The 21016-nt window shown below is 36.5% G+C and overlaps 1 protein-coding gene across 1 annotated transcript in view; it reads right to left on the bottom strand.

The window, feature by feature from the left end:
• Window positions 1-17421, bottom strand: part of LOC133530438 (microtubule-actin cross-linking factor 1, isoforms 1/2/3/4/5-like) — a 164446-nt gene extending 147025 nt beyond the window's left edge. The window contains exons 1-2 of the mRNA XM_061868349.1: window positions 17079-17421; window positions 12732-13429 (exon numbers count right to left, since the gene is read on the bottom strand). Of these exons, the coding sequence (XP_061724333.1) occupies window positions 12732-13379 (648 nt within the window). The 5' untranslated portion in view covers window positions 13380-13429; window positions 17079-17421. The remainder of the gene's footprint in view (window positions 1-12731; window positions 13430-17078) is intronic.
• Between the last annotated feature and the right edge of the window lie 3595 nt (window positions 17422-21016).

A 21016-nucleotide genomic window follows, 5' to 3' on the forward strand; every position in this document is an offset into this window, starting at 1 on the left:
GTCTCTAGTACGACGTTAAAAAAACAATTAAAGTCGTTTATAATTCGCCCACTTTCCACTTTTCAATTGGTGGTTTGTATTAAAATATAGCAGGTGTCTTCAAATTTGACTTACCAATAAGTCTTGAAATACCTGTGACAGTTTTAATAGCTCATACGTGTACAAGTTCGACAATGACCTCAATAGTCCAAGCGATAAGAGCATAAATACGTAACCAAATAAAATCATTAATATATAGTTCAAAAACGTTGGCGAAAACTTAAAGACAAACGTAAGTGGGTTATTCTACTTTTTACTGCAGATGGGGGTTTTTACAGTTTCAAACAGTCTTGAAATTTTAATATTCGTAATGCGTTTCAACTTATACTAGCTACTTAAAAATGAGTATAGAATAGTCCTCAATATTTGACCCTTGGCTTTTTATATACATAATTTATAACCTGGAGCATGCAAATATACAACTATGTTACCACGGTGCTGGGACGGACTCATAATAACAACTTTGTTACTTAAAAAATATATAGAAAAAACAAAACATTTTTTTTCTTACAAGATATCATTAGTGCATCATTAAAGTGCTCTATGTTGATATACAATTAAAAAAAATACATAATTTTAAAATATAAAAATCTAATATTTTTTACGGGGAAAAAAAAACCTGCAGTAAAAAGTTGAATGACCCAAGTTTACAATACAATTTTTTTTTACAGTCGCTACCTTTTTGTTTCAAACATAGTTCTGTAGCGTAGAAGCGTATGTAACTGGCTGTCACAGGATGTCAATATTACCCAACTGTCCTTACTTTGCCAACATTAGCATCTTATTAGCGCCATCACCTCAAGTATCATTGACTGCAAACAATGATCGCAAAGCGGCCGCTGATTGTAGTGATTGTCCATCAACTTTAATGAAACGTTGGTCATGCTCCAGGTAATCACCGTCGTCTTTAATGTCATTAAGAACTTTATCGCTATCGCTGTTGAGTTTAGATTCGCTCGAGCGAGATCTGCGGTTTCGAACAGAATGGACAATGGACTGACGCTGTGAAATATGGAGCGAGCTAGGTTTTGTCCGGATTGGATTCACCGTTTTTTATGTTATTACAAATCTTTGACCCTAATGCAGTTGATCTATGGTGCGGAATATAAGCGGGAATTCGAGTCACGATTCAAGCATCTAGAAGCACAATAGATCCTCTCAATGGTGGTTTTTAGAAACCGCAAATTTAGCGGAAATTGTATTTAGAGATATGTAATTCAAAACCTATATAAATTTAATAAGCTTGGCTATGTCATGACAAAAAACAAGGCAAAGCCCTGCTTGTATAGGTATAAATAGTCTGTCACCGATTCATATACATATATTTACGATTTTTCTTAGAGGTAGAATAATCAAATTCTTAAGATGATATGAACACGTTGCATTGTTACTAAAGGAATCTGATGTTAAAATTACATTGGCAGTTAAAACAATAGAGCACTATCATAACATAGTTACTGAACACCGCCAAGTTAGTGAGCGGAACGAATAACGCCAACATTACATCCCAATCGAATCGTCAAGAATGCGTCCAACCACTCGGAATCGGATTGTGCCCACCAATTTGTTGGAATCGTGAATCGATCTTATTTGTCAATCGAGTCGTGAGCAAGTGTTGAACAATTTTTTGAAGATCGTATCAAGTTGTTTTGTTTACTTTAGAAAATATTTTTGCTACTTAACATTAAATTTGATGTAGCGTAGATAATAAATAGCTTTCCATGTAATTTCATTTTACACATTACAAAAGGTGAACTTGATTTTTTACAATAAATCCCAACTAATCATATTACATTGCAATGTACTAAGAAAGATATTGAAATTCCTGAATAAACATAATATCATTATGGCAATAAGTGGTCTGCTTCTGGATTAGCCACTTGACTGAAATAGCAAGTTCATTGGCATTTGAAGTTCAATGATGGATCATGTTCTTTATCAGATGTAATCAATGATCTTTGATGGAACAAAACTATATTTAAGGGGATACAGGAGCTGAGATTTAAATATTCTAAGCGAATATATCAGTCTCGCTAACGGAAGCGGCTCCTAAAACCAGTGCAATAAGGACAACACCAGGTTAGGCGAAAAATCCTGCGTACAAATCTCAAAAAACGATGTTTGGTCCTCGACTGTTTCCTCCTCCAAAACTCAACCAGATGTAACGGAGATCTAAATGGTAATGAAATTATCCGTGTCGGACTGTTTTGATTTTTAGGCTAATTGATGTCAGTTTTGAATACCATGCTTCTCTTTGCGGCCTTGTAAATTAGGCCGTTTTTGCAAAAAATTGAAGTGCACTAGCGCCTTAAGAAACAAAAATATCAAAAAAAGCAAAACAGATATTAATCATAATAATCTGTGTTGAAAAAATCATTGCTCTAGCTTCAAAAACCACGGAGGGAACAGTCGAGTACGTTTGTATGGAGAAATGACAACTCCTGTTGCCTCTTAATCAATATTCAATACCTTTTTACCAACTGTAGTTAATTAGTAATTTTAATAGCTTTTATGCAAATCCTGATAGAGCACCTTTATTGTAAAATAGGTACAGGTACTATAATATTTAAGTGTAAGCAACGCTCTATTTTTGAACATTGTAGTTGTGATACCGTTTGAACGTGAATGTTAGACCTTCCTATATTAGATGCGTTAAACATAATTTGTAAATTAATGTTAATTAAGGTCAATTTTCACAAGTTTGTGGTTGGACATTTTAGTTTTATATTTATACGCCACCCATCTACGATGATGGCTACGACAGCCATTGTTAGAATTACAAACTAAAGGATCCCAAATCAGAAACCTAAGCAATGCTTCAGCGTAATATTCGATCCTATTATAAAGTCCAAACAGTATCAAGCACCTGGCATCTTGGTTGGGTTGGGAGTGAAACATAAGAATCGTGGGGCTGCGAGCGTGATGCCGCGATAACCGTCTGCCACGACCTAATGAGCTGCCGTCACCGCTCTGTAAACATAGCGGGTCTGAGCCACGCCATGGGACACGAGGGAAATTCGTACACAATTATATCTAGGACAACTGAAAATGAGCTGAAGCTACTTTGGCAATGTCAGCATTTAGCACAGCATTATAGATTCTGGGGTGATGGTCACAATTTTTTCGTATAATTAACCGGAATCTATCCCGAAATCATATATAACTGCTGTTGTAGTTTCTTTAGCTCTATATTTCGCGTATCATGATCGGAGCTGCTTATTAGATGATAATAATACCAAAACTTTAATCGAGAACAGGGTTAATCTGAGTGTAACTGCCATCTTCAACAGACTCCAACTTTCGAAAGAAAAATAGGGCACTAAAGTAACATTGATCACCGCTGCTCCGTTAGCACCGACGATGGCACAGATAAGGAAACAATCCGGCAACATTTCACGTCCGACAATCCTTGCTCCCATCCCACGTTATCGCCCATCTTTATTTAGTCTGCGGCTCTGGAGTCGCATGGTTAAAATAATTGGCTAATTGTTTCGCACCTCGCTTACAAGTTACAGGTTGGCTGCATTGTGGCTCATTTCAATAACATGGATATATGCATATTAGAGTTGGATGTAAATATATTATAAGCATATCTAAAGAAGAACATTCTGAAGCCCACCAATAGCCTTCTCTTGGGACTGAAATGTCAGTTGTATCGTTATATAAACGCGCGTAAGAAGATTTTACCGTTACTCGCACCTACGGGCAAAGATTGGATGTAATGTAACCCAAAGTATTTCGGAAGATAATAAGGTTGAACTGAATTATATACCCTAAAAATATGGGCCCAAGTAAAATAACACGGCGGGTGAGGTCATCGCACAACCGTTGACATCATAACTATAGATGGGCATTCGACAAGGCCGGCATCGATAGATAGATAGATCAGCGTGATTATCATAACGCGGCAAAAACATCGCGTCGGATGTAATGTAACCGAAGTGCTTTAGTAATAAACATTCTATTATTCTTTCGGTAGGTATACCTTTTTGAGTTGGTATTGATTTTTGCTGGAATGATTTGGATTTTGTATGTTCAAAATTATAATACCTGTATTCAAAACCTCTTTAATTAAGCGGACACTACGCATAATGTAAACATGTATACTACATATTATTACGTACATACTATTATCTGGAATTCCTTTTATTTGCGTTAGTTAAGTCTATTATTATTCATCATCATTTGAATCATTAGCCGGTCACCATATTAAACTTAAAACACCATATAAGTGAGCGACTCTCATCTTTCATCTTTAGTGTAATTTTTCTTTCAAAGACAAATTAAAATCACAAACAAACCCAAACAAAATTACAAAATACAGTTATAATCTGCCAAGAAAAGTTTTGTCAGTAACAGTAGAATAAAATATATATATTCACTTTTTGGGGTTATAATACTCAAGCATAAGAAAAAATAGTGTCAATACTGTATTCTTACGCTCCAACAAATTTTGACAAACTATAACTATATAATGTGAACCACCACCAAGAATAGAAAAACAGACGCTCAATATAAAGCCCGTAAGTCCGTGTTAAGAATAAATCTGCAAGAACTGGATCAACGGACAATCGTAGTTTAATGAGCGAAGGTACCATACGCGGATGTAACGGTCCATGTGAGAAGCCGTTTTGGGATTGGATAGATTTGTAACTTTTGGAAGGAGTAAATGTATTCTCAGGTGATAACTTGCGTATTAACTTTTGCGTTAACAAAATATTCAAAGATGTTTAAAAATCGTTAGTTGTAAGAAAATATTTCTCTACAGTAACGAATAAAGACCTACGGTTTTTTTATATACTCTCCCTAAAAACTACCTAATTGCTAGTAAGTTTTCATAGACTGCCAAAGATAACAATCTATAATCAATATCACTCTGTTTCAATCATGTCATGTCAATGATCAATAACTTCATAAGTCGATTTAGATGTCATGATAGTTTTATGTTTTACTGTAAGTAATTCAATAATAAGAGCTTTACATAGAACTAACTATGAGTTGTTGTTATAACTGTCTCGAAAATTCTCAGGTGTCCAAATCCTTTTTACGGTCTACAAACCGTAAAAATGTCTGTCTTAATATAAATTCACTTAATATGCCGTTACTGATTCATTTATATCGCATATTTGTTTAAATTTTGCTAGTCGACATAACGGTGAAATGCAAATTCTCTGAATTGTATGCAGTTAAACTTCGTCGCTTGGTAAGGTAAGACGCCGACAAATAAAGTACCCAATTAACTTTTAACCCGAAGTTAGTTACAAAATTCAGTTTGGAGGTAAACGGACGACTTTTTGCTCCATCATCATCAGCTTATATCCATCTCAAAGCTTGGCACAGACCTCTGATACACACTGGATTATGGCAGGGACTTTATCTGCTTACAACTTAGAATTTCTTCGCCGATGTATGCAAATTGCCTAACCATTTTTGCATGTTTATCTAAAACAGGCTGGGGTGAACAACACAATCCGCAATATTTACTTTACGTAGGCGCTAGATTCGAGCTCTTATCATTCGCCATGCAAATACAGTCATTTGCATAAGACTAGCGAGATAGTGATTTCATTAGGCTCTCGGTTTTAGCGATTTAAACCCGGTTTGTTATCAGTTATCATTTTTGCAGAGAGCGTAATTGGCATACATTTTCCATAATATTTTTAGACTTCATATTATCACGGCAGAGTCACGATCAGATATATCATCGCAAACAAGGTGCTCCGAAATATCTGAACACGACTATTATCACCGCATAGAGTGCATGTCAAAATTTTTTTAAGGACCTAGTATGGGTCCAGTGGTATTGATGTCTGTTGTACCGTAACATTTATACGGGGAGAAACTTTATCACGAACAACAGATGCAAACACTTGTTCATCCAATATGTTCGCATCATTCTGCATTCAGATATTAGGAAGATTTAGAAGTTTACCAGCAAAACAAATCAGAGCAGATGCTCTGATTTCTTTGAATCTGGTAAACGTACGGTTACAAGAGCATTTAATTTAAAAAAACTTTAAATTTTCCAAGGAAATCCAAGGCTGATAAACATCAAGACAACAAGGATGTCAAATTAAGTCAGAAATATGGACAGGAACTCATTACAAAGAAGAGTTATCAATCTCCGGTATTGAATGCCAGCCTCCAGTATCGCGTGTCCACTTATAGCCGTCTCACTTTCCCAATTAGAAGCCCTTTGCTTTCTCTGTCTGTGGTTATTAGTTCGGAACTGACACTTTCGATGCTGGCTCTGCTGTGATACTCCATTTAAGTGCTTTTATGACTACATCTGCGTTCGTAACTAGACTTAAATGGCAAATATAACAATGGTTTAAAACAACCTCATTCGATATAGAGTAAGTAAATTTAGAAGTTAAAACAAAGGCACTTAGTAAAAACCTAAACGCTTTTAAAACTGACTCACTTATGTTTAACACTGCAATGATTCAGCAGTAAAAAATAAAAGCTTGTTCGGTCAGAGCTTGAATCATCTTGTTTTGAGCTTATAACTGTATATTGACTCAAATGATGTAAATAAAATATAACAGGGTAATAAAATTTTAAGAGAGCCTTATAAAGCGGTTTTTGCATCTTGCCAAATAAGGTTACCGGAATAACTTCACGGATTATTATTTTATGAAGAGTAAAGCGATCACATTTTTTGCTAAGACTATCAAGTTCAAGGATATCGTAATTGTTGTTACCATACTCCTATACCCGATATTTACAATAAGGCATATATTACTAATCGGCGTTAATATTTTTCCCAAAATTCAGTTTTAGTCCTATTTCCGGATACTCTTTTGTGTTTTAATAGACATTGGGTTAAATAAGCTTAATTTGGGCCACCCGGTCTTGCCACCCCGTGCCCATAGAGCACGGCCATAGAGCACAGTGTTCACGCGCCGGTGCGCGCGCGCCGCACCTGTCTCCTTCCTGTCCGCCATCTTGCGAGCTAGGCGGTTGGCGATAAACTATTGTTTCAAAGACACTGACCGCTAGGACCCTCCTTAGAAACTCAAATAGGTCATTAAATAATAGCGGATTTCGTTCAAGTTTAGAGATCGCGCAATTAAAAAAAAAACAATGGGTTGCACTCCGGGAGTGCCGGCGGAAGTGTAAACTTGAATATTAACATTGTGCATTTTTGATATTTTGGAATGGTTAGGGAATAATTTTGCACGAATTGCTTTAATTATCAATATAAAAGTACTATCATTTATGTCATAAAATACAATATTCATTTATTGCGCTATCGTACACAAACATGACGATTTATCTTATATTAAAAATGTAACACTTCAGAACTATTACAATGATTTAACATTAAAAAGTTTATTTCTCAGAAAAATCAAATTCCATCCATAATTTCAACTACTCTACTGGCTTCAATGACATTGTAACAGTTTTTCGATTAGTTCGCGTGTCCGTCTTACGAATTTTCAATCCGTCGAATCTGTCGGTCACGTGACCTGTCGCGAGTTCAACATTTTTTTCCCCATCACAAAAAGTGCACAGGCGCCGCTAAAGAAGTTTTCACTTCAAAAAATACGTAACATGTTTGAAACGTTGGTGTAACTAAAAGCGCTGATAATATAAAACTCAAACTGTAAAGTTTAAATCAGGCAATAATGCTTTTCAACTCTGCTGTCGAAAACCTGGAAATTTCTGAGAAGTATTTTATTTCCCGCTGCACGCTGGGTTGGGTATGTTCTAAAACACATGAATATTAAATTATCCTTTTTTTTTTCAATATAAACCATACTAAAATAAAACTATTTTAAACGTAATTATTTCACAGTTTTACGGTTATATTAGTTTTAGTTTCGCAGCCATAACAAATTGCATCGTGTTGAATTGTTGATAACATATGCAATATAGCTAGGAACAGCTGAAAATCTATTAAAATCGACATTGACCTAAAACTGTTACATAATTTTTTAAATGAAACAATGGAAGACAATGGGACCTGCTGTGCAAACGTCTACGCACGTGATTTCGACAATCGTGCGCATCGGCGCGCATCTCCGCGTCTCCGGTGATTTACGACCGCTACTGTGAGATGCGAAAACCGATGGAGATATCATCAGACACAAAACTTAAGAAAGTTCTTGAACATATGCGGTTTTAGAAAAATAATGCATAAATAAATTTGCTTGTGCACGATATCGACATAATTTCGAGCGAAGTGTCCAGAATGACCTGAAGTTCAATTCTTGAAATTGATTCTTATATGTTAAAATCGTATATTGACTTAACAACTTCATTGTTAAGATTATGTATAAGAAAGCGTGTAGACGATTTTAAACACCTCACCCCCTTCGCTGTTCCTGCTGCTGACTGTACAAATTGATTACCAAGAGCTGGCGCCAATTGTCTATGAAAATATTGACAAGGACTGTTACGAGTCATCTCTGTACTCGCATGAAATGTAAGTACTTAAGTTTACATGTGTGTCAAGTACTTGCTTATTTTTATAATATCTTAAGTATGTTACCGACGAAATACTCAAACTACCAGAGGACCCAAAGCCAAGGCAAATTATTCCATTTTATTATCTGAATGACAGCTACCGCCAGCACGAGACCTCTCTAGTGTGTCTAATCCGCGAAATCTAGCTAAAGGACAAGCCAAGTATCACGATTCAGTAAATTGCACTACTTCAGAGTTCAACCACCTCACCAGCTGTTTTTTTCTTCATAACCAATGAAGCTTTAAGATAGTTTTTTAAATTAAGTGGCTAATTGTCCAACTAAAGTGACGTCAGAAAAGTGGTTGAATGGATTCTATATCATCATCGTCTAAATATTTATTGCGTCACGTAGATTAACCCTGCACTTCTCACCTTTTAACGTCATACCTCTGTTACATCAAAGTGTGTATAAATAATTATAGGTACCAGATACAAGTTTCTTCCTATGCACGCATATTCTCTAAGAGTTGCACATGCATAACGTACTTTAACATTATCTGCTCTAACATTATTTTAGAAAAAGCGAATAAGTATAATTGTATCTAGTCGATAGTTAGTTTAAAACCATTGCACTTTTCATAAAGAATAGATGACCATTCTCATTCCTACATGTTCCTACTACGTATTATAAAACACCTATAAATAACGGTCAGAAAACCAAGCACGTCCCATTGAATTGATATTATGGGTCATTCATTAGTTTCATTACTAAACAAAAGAAAGCACATGATTATGCAAATAACCTAGGAATGAGCAAAAAGCGTCAAGCATAGAGAATAATTATATTAACTAACACAATATGCAGCAGCCGTCTCAGACGGGTGCCTTGATGCATGCCGGCAGTTTTATGGGTGAATAACACATTAGTAATTATCAGGTTACAGCGTAATCCTCGGATTATTAGAAGTCTCATTTAAAAATGTGTGAAATTCGTGGAATACAAAACCTACTCTGTACCGGTTTATTTTCCGATATACTCGTACTAAGGGTTACGGTTACGGGCTATAATTGTTAACAAAGAAACTAATCGTCGTTTGAAGTCAAACGCTAAATCAGAATCGCAATTTAACAACACACTGGCAGTGCAATTTATGCAAAATCGTTGCAATCCAAATATGTACAATTATGCGTTAGTCGGAGCAACGGGCCGTGAGACGATTTAAACAAGGAGAATACACTATATTTCTACAGACCTAAGTAAAATATAACTTGCCGAATGGGGTTCATACTGTAATCTAGATTTTGTATGTGGGTACAATTTTAATTTCGATGAAACCGTAATATGTTTAGTTGACCGAGCGTACTTACGGAATGAGGTTCATAATGTAATCTAGTTTTCTTTTATAGGTACAATTTTGATTTCGTTAAAATCCTATGTTTAGTTGATCGAGCGTTAGTTTTAAGTTATGCCCGTGAGGTCTACAGTTCACAGAGCCACTAGTTTATGAATGAGTAAGGTAGGATTATGCTATATACTATTGTCCTCTGTCTTGCAAGTCCCTAATACAATTAATTAGAGTATGTAAATGAGCTCAACATGTTCACGACAATGTAAGCGCATATCTCATGGTTAGTTAACTGAACAAATCGCACACGCCTAGCCTTCCTATTACTAATTAAGAGAAAATCTATCCATTGTATGGAATTAAAATGATAACGTACTTTCACTGGCTGAATGGATTCCAACAACGCGTTAATTAAAAGAGAATTGAAGATCTTAATTATAAACTTCAAATATTAAACACGAGACTAACATTAAGGAATATATATTGTATTATGATTCTTATGATACGATTTATAAGGACTGTTCTCGAGTAATCTAGTATAATATTTTCGTCTTCACAGACGGTTGAACTGCTGACATTATTCCGGTTATTTCAAGAGTTGAACTTTAGGCGCCGTCGCAATGTCTATGCTATTATTGTGGTCTTATCTCTGGCTTTCGATCTGCCATGTTAAATTTCGATCCAAATCTGACGGTTATTTTAACGAGTACTGTTTGACAGTTGATGTATTTTTGCCTTACTTTCCTTCCAAGACGAGATAGCAATAGATAGGTTATACAACATCTATAAGTGATTACTTACTCATAATGATATTTTTAAGGTGATATCCCCATGCAATATTCAAGAGAGGATGTATTCTGGTAAGCTGGCAAAATATTTACAAGTGGCTATTATTTTACTTTATACATATTTGTAATTTTCCGCCTTGATCTACGAAGCCATTGTTGGAAATATGCAATTATTTATTTAAGTGTACCCTGAAGCTAAACGGTTGATGGTTTGCTATTGCTTTAATTACAGTGATTTTTATTAATAACAGTCGTGCCATATTTGTTCCTAATGTAGACTTTTTACTAGTTTTCGCACTAAGACCAACTTCAAGAGTACCTTCCGCACTTTTGCAAATTTATTATCATGTTCACAAATTCGATTTATACACGTTTTCTCGGAAAACAACGCTACAGCATACTACTTTACAGAGACATACTGTGAGCTATGTCTAAGTACGTTATCGATTAGCAACAAGTAGGCAATCAGAATTTATTATATATTTATGACAGATCCATCATAAATCCAGCTTATGCTCTTAGCCTTATACGGATCTTGATCGTCGCCGGCGCGTCACCCACGCTGTGAAGTCACCGATGACGTCACGGGCGCCTTTTCAAATCACGACCACCCCAAAATTTGAATTGTAGAACGATTTGATATTCGTTTTGTTGTGAAATCTAATTTATTCAGCGCAGATATATTCCTACGACCGATATTGTTTTGTTTGATTTACTTGTGCGTTTGCACAGAAGACGTAAGAATTGAGAACTAAGCTAACTAAGCTATCAATGTTTAGGATGTCTTTTAAGGCAATAAATATTGTCTGTTGAAGAAATATTTATTGTAATTATGGCAGCCGCAAGAGGAAAGCATGTATTCTTACCTTAAATACAACTCCTTTGATGATTCTTGGGAGATTATTACATTTACTAGAAGTTCCACAATAACGGCTAATGAAGCCAGACGTTGAAAAATATTTTAGTGCACGACCACTCCTCCGCATCCTTCGCACCTTCAGATTTGGAACGCACCGTTATTTTCGACCATGTGTGTGCGAAGAACGCAATCGAAACATCCCAATACGGATCGAGCTAATTTATCAAAAGAGAGAGCAAATAGTAAGATAATATAGCATATTTGCATGCGTCAAATCCTTGATGTTTTAGGAAGAGGCACTAAAAACTAAAATATTAGTAAATGTTGTGGCTATCAACTGATACTTAATACTGCACAATCTCTTGAAGATTTTCTGTTAAAGATACATTTTTTTTTCAATTTCGGAATTTTTGGCTTTTTCCCTTGATGTTAACCTATAGATTAATGTGCCACTTAAATTTAAAAACGGTTTAGCCTCATACGAGTATATAAGCAAACAAAGAGTACCCAACATCAAGGTTATTTATAGTCTAAAAAGCAATAGGGTTTATAAATAATTCCAGTAAGTGAAGATATCTTGTCGATGTAAGGGTTATTAAATTGATTGGAATTTTAAGCCTTATCTGAAATGTACTTAAACAGCCAAGGAATATCCTACCTATTTTGGGATTGTATCTCAAACGGTCGACGTGATTAATTGTAGCTTTTAATGAACCGCCATCCTTCGTTCGGGCTGATTTATGTACCAAACCTAGGTTAAGAGGGCACTTTCACTAGCCAAACAACCTTTAAACACTAGGAAATGGGTGATATTTAACGAAGAGAGGTAGATAAATACCTACCATTGCATCTTAGCGTTCTCTCTCTCACGCAGATACTTAATCACAACTTGCCAGGATGTAATAGTAAATAGTTAGTGCAGGCAATTACTTGTATAATTAATAGTAGGCAATTTGGTCATTACTACGCGCGTTCAAGATTGATGAGAGACTTTAGATTACCAGTCTCTTTAAATCTTTCTTGTAGATCGAATTATCTCCAATCTGCCGTATATGTAGAATAAAGATAAGATGTACTTTGAAAGACTAATTGTTAGAATCTATTTTTGAAAGAATTGGGAATGATCGAAGAGACTGGTTACAGGAAATCTTGATATGGAGCCTTAAACAACAAAAGAAAACGACTTAAACACATTATCGGTCTTAATGGACATTATCATGACAAGTCCATCGGTTTCCGTTCGTTAAAAAGATGGCTTCCTCAATTAAAATTTCAGACGTAATTACCTTCACTCTTCGCGGGTGAGTCGCTTCCATCTCCACGTGCCTGTAGTGTTCGGCGGACCTGTGTACCTCGCGCGCCTCTCCGCGGCGCGTCAGGTCTTCGGCCGAGGCTTTCTCCTCCCCTCGCGTGAGGGTGGTAACCTTCTTCACGATCCTGGTCGTGATTCGCCTCTGGCCGCTGTCATCTTTCTTCGAGATCTTCGTCGACTCTAGCGAAGAGCCTAGTATCTCGGTCGACAATCTTTTGTTCGTGTGAATCGCCTGCAGTTCCGACACCCCGTAGCCGCCGGCCGAGGAGGGCACGGCCAGCGCGCCGTCGGCCGCGTCATACTCGAAGTGAGTTTGGTTCCCGTCGTGGACTATCCGACCATTGTAGCTCTCCTCACGGTACGATCCGGATCGGTAGCTTGACGTCCTTTCCATGCCCGGGTAGTTGCCATCGTACACCGTCTCGTGTTTCGTTAATCCCTCCCTGAGACTCCTCGGTACGGAAGCCAAGTTGAGGCTTGTTGTGATAGGGGAGCCGACGGGAGACGGTGTCGATTTCTTCAGGCTGGACTTCAAAGGCTTCGAGTCGTCGTTCTCGAGCGTCCCTTGCACAAAGAGGCGCTTGCTGCTGCCTCCTTCTTTTACGAATCTGTACATTGACATTTTCGATTCGTTCTCGCCTTCACAGGCGTAATTTTATCATCGCTCGCAGACTACAATAAATATGGAATTAAAAAATCGATACGCATATTCTATAATAAAACCGGTGACAACTTTAGACAAGCTCATTTCTCTCCTCGTCAATAAGTGGGAATTTTAGACAAAGATCTTGAAAGTGAATTGTAAATGTTGAAATTGAAAGGCGTGACTTTAGTTGACGGATTAGGCGGCCATAGGTGCGCGGGCGCCGAATATGGTGCGACCCTTCCGGCGGACGTCACATGCCTGCGACGGAGCTATTTGGCATGTAAAGAACAGGCGAGTAGCGAGTCAAACCTGAGCAAAGATAAATGTTTAGCAACAGGTTGTTTGAGTTAAAAGGGAAATGTAAGAAACGCCAGGGAAATATATTACTAACCTAACCATCAAATCTGACATCATTGTATATTCGCTTCAATTGTTGTTTACTCTGAGAGTACGTCTGAATGTCTGTCAAGTTTGACCAGTTTGACAGCACTGGCTCCCCTCGAATAACTGGCTAACCTAACAAGGGCCCATGAAAATGTTGAGCTATAATGCCATTGAGTGTCAGATTCGAAGTTAACTTTCTGACAAGGCACTAATTTAGCAAAAGTATGGTATAAATATCAATGAAAGATCAAAGGGAAAGATTGGAAATTATGAACGCACATTTGTGGCAAATGAGGTAAACCTTGACCGAAATACGAGAGCAAACACATGAATAAACATGTTGACATAATTGGAGATCAAGTATGCGGCGCCAATACATGGTTTGAATACATTAGGAACCATATGCTTCCGATGTGTGACATAAAACAGTTGATACGCTGAAATTTGACAAGGTAATCCAGCTATTAGACACACCCTAGATTTTACAACTATGAAGTGTCATAGAAGTGCACCTTTATATAGAGTAGAGTATCTTCGAACAAAGGTACGCAAGCTAAAAACAAGAAATAAGTAATAATATGTACAACACATGTCTACATGTGTTGTGATGTGTACAGATAGCCTGGATTAGTAGAGAGATTCCTGAATGTTCGGAGATTGGTTACTATCATGATTTCTATGCTGTGTTTCTAGTAGGTATGTTGGATTGGTTAAGCATACAGTTATGCAAGAGGTGGACTTGCTAATTGCGCCTGCGTTGCATACGAGCAACCTAAGATGCAAACAACTTGGCGATAACTACTATCTTTGCAGTTTTTGATTCTACCTTTATATTCCTTTTGTTTAGGGTGTCAAAGCTACCCTATATGTAGACAGATATCAAAATCTGCAAATGCCAATTTTTCTCTAGTCATCATCTACCAAAGGTTCTTTTTAGAACATGAGTTATTTGACAAGGTTATAATCGTCATTATCATTAATCTTTATTTCATTAAACATTTTAAATAGGCGCATTACATCTTCGTAACTTAACCTTCCTTATATAATTAAGCTTCAATTTTTTTCTTGGTTTTCGAACTGAGAATTTCGAACGCCTTGAATTCCTGCGGCCTTTTTTCGCATTAGAACATTATCGAAATAATGCAAATGATTGAGGTATTGGCGTGTGGGCTCCGATTGCGGGGGTAGAGTCAATGGTGACGCCTACGACGGGCCTTGCGACTCCTTCTATGGGTACTTGTAATTGTCAGTATTTTTACTGTTGGAATGCGAAGCTAAACTAGATTCATGCCTACATACAAATGCTCCCTTGCAAAAGCACCTGGACCTATCGTGACTATTATTACGATATGAATACAAAAAATAAATACATAAAGATATGCCATGGTATGTTTTCATAACAATCAATTTCATTTACTCCGCTTCTTTCCTGCCTGAACCAGATTTGTAAAAAACAACATTTTCCTCGAATCCTCAATTGAAAAAATGTTAAAGTTTGTGATTAAGCCAGATATAACCATAAATCAGGTTCTTTGGTGGCGAGCAAAAGATGTAATGCGTCATGCGTTGTAAGAAGTTACGCTAACGGAAAAGGAGGGCGCTTTGAACCGAATGTCACATATATCCTGTGACGCATCATGCAAGCATACGTGAAAATCAAGTTAAAGTCACGAATTAAGATATTAAACACTTTACAGATTATTCCTTAGATGTCGGTTATAAATCTTGAACGTGTTTAGGTTATAAAAAAAAGAAGGATAAATGTTTTCCGCAATAAAGGATTTGTATATATCGTATACATTTCAGTTAAACAAATCTACTAAGGTCTTGATGAATTTACAAATACTGCATACAGGGCGTAACAGAAATAGTGGGGATCCGTTCGGTATCGAATTCGAATCAGGAAAGAGTAGTAAAAAATTTTTTTTCCCGTAAAACTTTTTGGCCTTTGTATGGAGGTTGACCGACTTGAACGACCTGTCCAAGATAAAAAAAAACTTTGATCAGAACACGATACACCTTGTATGAGAAATACGTTTGTTTATTACAAATATGTGCTCAGTATTAATAATGATCCTTAATTAAACAAGTAAACTAATACCCTATATTTACCTATTCGATGCTTCAAAACAATTTGCTTTTAACTTTAAACCGGTCTCCGATCAAAAATATTAAACGCATGTTGTATTGGAATGTTTATGGAAAAAGTGATGTCACTTCTAGGTGTAAAAAACGATTAAAAAAAAATATGTTCACCTGTATGTGTATTAGATTTGCCATCTGCATAAGTTCAGCTAACAGTTTGCAATTTTTATAAGTCATATATAATTGTCAGGCTAATATGTTTGGATTTTATTTTTTTCATGTTTGTTATTGTTGTTTTATTTATTTAAATTGGGACAAAACAAAAGGCTTTAGGTCTTTACCTAGGTTGTCTAATTTATGGGGCAAATTACACATCTAATAACATTGATTGGTAAATATTAGTAAACATATTCTTCCTATGAGAACTACTTGTGAGAGAATCGTAGATATATTAACTATATCTCTTTTCTACACATAGGTATTATAATTTAATCTATTCATATTTTTGTTTGAAAACAACCCGCAACAATAGGCTGACATGATTGTGGCGTTAATGAATAATCTTTGGTATCCACCATTGACAAATGTACTAAATGTATGAAGTCTAGCACAGCGCATACGCCTTTTTGCTACAATGCGTCTACTTTGCTCTTTGCATGCTCCGGCACATACGTTACGTCAAACGCTTAGACAATGCAGTCCTTGTATGTGGGCAATAAAAATTTACTTGCCTAATTAAAAGGAGTTAACGTAGAATTTGTTAAAGCTATTCTACATTTGATCGTTATAAGTATAGTGGGAATTTATCGTTGTCGTGAAGTGGGTCGTGGGTGGGTGTTAAATGTCTCTATGAAATATCTAATAAATTGGCTATCCTTTAAAGATGTTTAGCTATAACTAGTTTCAAGAGGAAATACTACATTTGCGTGTGTGTACAGTAAGTACATGTAACAAGTATTGTAAGTGTAATGAAATTAATAATTTCCAATTATAACCATACTCGTGGACTTGGAAGAGCCTGAGGTTTAATTAATTTGCCTTTATAATTATATATTCAGTCAGAATATTAATTTCCTATGGAAAATCCACGCCAAACAATCGACTCTAAATCTAAACCGAACTCCTAAACCGTTAAAGTTGTCACCGGCATAAAAATCGCGTATCGAATCCACCAATCACGTCACTAAATAAAAAACAAAAACACACCACAATTTTTTTTTTCAAATCACTGGTTAGTAATTAGTCGTGTTAGTTAACGTTCGTTTCGTTTCGTATGTGTTTGAGTTGGGACGGACGCGGCGCGTGCGAGTCGAGCGCGGGTTGACAGGTGACTGGCGTGCTGTGCTGGTGCGCCGGCGCAGGCCAGCGTGACGGACGGTGGCGTATGAGGGTTTGTTATTAAACAATTTGACTTATTTTATGGGGATTTTTAACTAGATCATATTATTGCAACAATGGCTAATATATTGATCGCGAATGGCTCTCAGTCGCTTGATGATTGCAATTTTCCATCTTAAGTACGTCACTAATATGGGATAAGATTTATGAATGAACTATCAATTACACATTAAAATTTTGCGATGAAGTCATTTCTACGAGTCGTTCAACATTGTGTATTCACTATACAAATGTTTAAATACTATGTGTGATGAGCATGGGTAAATCAATCATGGAAGATGATTAATAAATTGTAAATATTCACATCCATATTCCGTTCCGTTTCGTTTTGTATGACTTAGTACTCAATCGGTTTTGAATAACAATGACACGTCATTTAGCTACAATCAGCATTGTTATGTTGCAAACATGATTTTTGACTTTTGCAATGGATTCGTGACTTAGTTTTGTTTGACCTCATGATAGAATTTAAATAAGTATAGGATTACAAGTATAATACACAATAGAAATTCCACGGCAAATATGTCAGCAGCGCCAATGCCAACTTTCTAAATGGCACCATCTGGTGACTTTTGGCGGGCTATCTTCACGAGCTTGGAGCTGACGAGCATAAATTGTAAAGCTATACGATTGAGATGAAAGCGAAAGATTTTCTCAGTTTTCAACCGACTTCTCAGACGACGCATAGAGCTTTCTCTCATATATTTTTCTTTATTGGACGTGCTATGTGAGTCCTTTGCTGTTTTTGCAATGGTTTTCAAAGTTAATTAATAGGTTAAATTAAGGTATCATTTGAAACTAAGGTTTACTTCCAAGCTAGTATAGGCTTAATCTTGATTTCATCACGCGATAGACTTCTTCGGAACCTTTATACTATTGTCATTGCAGTTTAAGTCCACATTCCATACAAACATACCGACATGCACCCACACGTCGTATAATGTATTTCATGAACTCGTCAGCTAAGATAATTAAATAATATAGTACAATACCATATAGATAATATGTAATACATTTTAGACCGCCCATATGCCCACTCGCTAAATAAGAAGTAAACAAGCTCGGCGTGGGTTGTACCTGGTCACACCTGTCGAGAATCGAGCGATTTCTTCCTGATACTTACTTCCTAACTGTCTGACATTCGAGGAACATATACGTAGCTTTAATATCGAGTTACATAGTAACTGAAAGCAATAATCTTAACATAAATCAAATGGCCTCAATAGCATGTGGAAGTAAGAATTTTTTTACACGACGTTAACATTCCATAAAAGGATTGCCGCCTAGAATTAAATTTTATAATCAAGAGTATATGTATGCTGTTCAACCTTATTATAACAACATGATGATCTAATAACCAGAAATTAATGTGAACATAAATTAGGTTGCGTTGTTTTACCAGTGAGTTCCTATGGCTACCTCCTGTCTCCATCGTCAGATCAGCTTGATGCTACCATAATATCGCATTGTCACCCGACTTACATATGTATGCAAATTTTCAGCTTCATAGAAAACCGGGAAGTGGGTCAAATTTAACTTGCAAGATTTGTCCAATACAGGTTATACAGGGCAATTTAAATAAAAGCTTGTAAAAAAAAGACATGACTGTGACCATTTATACAGGGATTCTGCGCAGCGGTATTGATATATTATACGGGATAAAAACGGGACGGGAAAAAATACGGGACGCGGTACTTAAATACGGTGACGGGACATATGGCGACCGGGCGTATGACGGGACATATGCTAAAGTTGTGAACATAAATTAAGCTTCAGGGTCCTTAATTTCGTTAACGAGATAACGAGACACAAATTGTGTGTTTTAGTATCGGTATGACATATACGAGTACGTACTAGAGTACATGCATCTCGGTTTGCAAATTTACTATATAAAACAAATAATACAAGGCGAAAAACCTGGCTCCTATTTGTTAATGAAACTTTATCAACTCTACAATTTTCGTAACTATGAAAGCACTATACATAGTACATACATTTTTATAAACTTTTTCTCACATAGTTAAGTTACATTTTAAGTTGCATTGCAGTGCCCTACAGGGTTCCATGGTTGAACAAAATAAAATGTAACATCTTGTATTAAGTATGAAAGCAATAAAGACACTGATTACTGATTATATTAGACATATATATGTAGGTACTGTTAGCTCCACCTATCGTCAAGCGGCAGAAAGCGTTGCCAAGCAAAGCTTAGCTCGCAATCCTGCGCAGCACGCCCAGCGCCACCTCCCGGGCACAACGGTAAGCGCCAAGCGAATGCCTTTCCGTTAGACTTACCATCATCTGCATCGTTTGCATGGACAGATAAAACATGTGAGAATCGCTCATAATTTACAAGATACCATATAGATGCAATTAATGTGGTGGTGAGCCTAATACTGAGTAATTTGGAATAAGTGGTAAAAATAAAAACGCGCAACTCTTTTTGTAAAAGAGTTTAATGTCAATAATTGGTCTTACACTACTTATTTTGAACGTCAACGCTGTTAACCGACATACCTTAAACCTTATTGCAAAGACATAAGATCCACTGATTATTAGTTAAACGTTTTTTTTTTTTGTTATTAACAACTTATCCTGACATTAGCTTCTAGCCTGGACAACTGGATTCGATATTGTTACGAGTGCGTCGCGCTCACTCCAAGTTCGAGTAACAAATGTACCTACACCTAAACAATGGAATTGCCAAAACTTCCCTGCTTAAAATTTATGAACCTTCACAAAAGTACAGCCTAGCCCCGTCGTGGATACAAATATATGGCGCCATCCTAGTATGGTAACAATGACACAGATACAACTAGTTGACCTATATATAGAGATCTAGACTTGTTATCGTAACGATCTGTAGATGCTATAAGCAGCTGCATACATTTCAATCGTAATTAGAGTTGTTTATTACATGTTTTATATACCTTTGATTGTTTCCAATGGAATACAAATCATAAACATTTATTGCACTACCGTGTATGATTACCATGTATTATTTAATGATTATAAAATAATGCAATACAAACGTTATACTTTTCGGAAAAACTGTTATCATACTCGCCAAGGATCGCTCAGTCTTGGTAAACATACAAACTTCAGCAATATCCAACTATCCAGTTCCTAGCCTGTGTGTGGAGTGCGAACGTAAGATTTTTCATAAAGCGTTTACATTGCAATTATCTCAATCGGTTCTCAACTTTTCACTTCAGTTACTTCTACAATGATCCCAACAGACCTATGAGTAGGTTTCATAGGTTAGGCTGGATAGATTTTTGAAATTAGGGGCGCTATTTCACTCATTTGGAGATGCAAACTTACGTGCCATTTTGTGTCAAAGAGGCGTCGATACTCTTACCCAAAATACAAAGACCGCAACAGAAACGTTTGGGGGCATTCCACAAAAAGAATTTGTCAGGGACGTGACGCATTAGGTAGCTGCAGCTACCTTAATAACCTGCAAACGTCTGTATTACATACTAATTTAAAGCAAAGTTATCAAACGTCATGCGAAATATCGGCTTATTAGCTTTATCACAAGTGTTAAAAAACTGTGTAGGTAGACGACACTTTTCTAGAATGCCCTTTAGGTAGTTCAGGCAAATGAATACCTTTCTTAAGGATTCAATTATTAGTTCTCGTAAACTGAAATAGATGTCATATATTAAAGAAAAAGTGACGAAGCAGTCCAGTGGTGAAGGCCGGATTCGAACCGTCTTTAGCTATCCGGGCTAAGGCCATGA

This window comes from Cydia pomonella, chromosome 22 (genome assembly GCF_033807575.1).
Source record: "Cydia pomonella isolate Wapato2018A chromosome 22, ilCydPomo1, whole genome shotgun sequence".
In the NCBI taxonomy this organism is placed as follows: domain Eukaryota; kingdom Metazoa; phylum Arthropoda; class Insecta; order Lepidoptera; family Tortricidae; genus Cydia; species Cydia pomonella.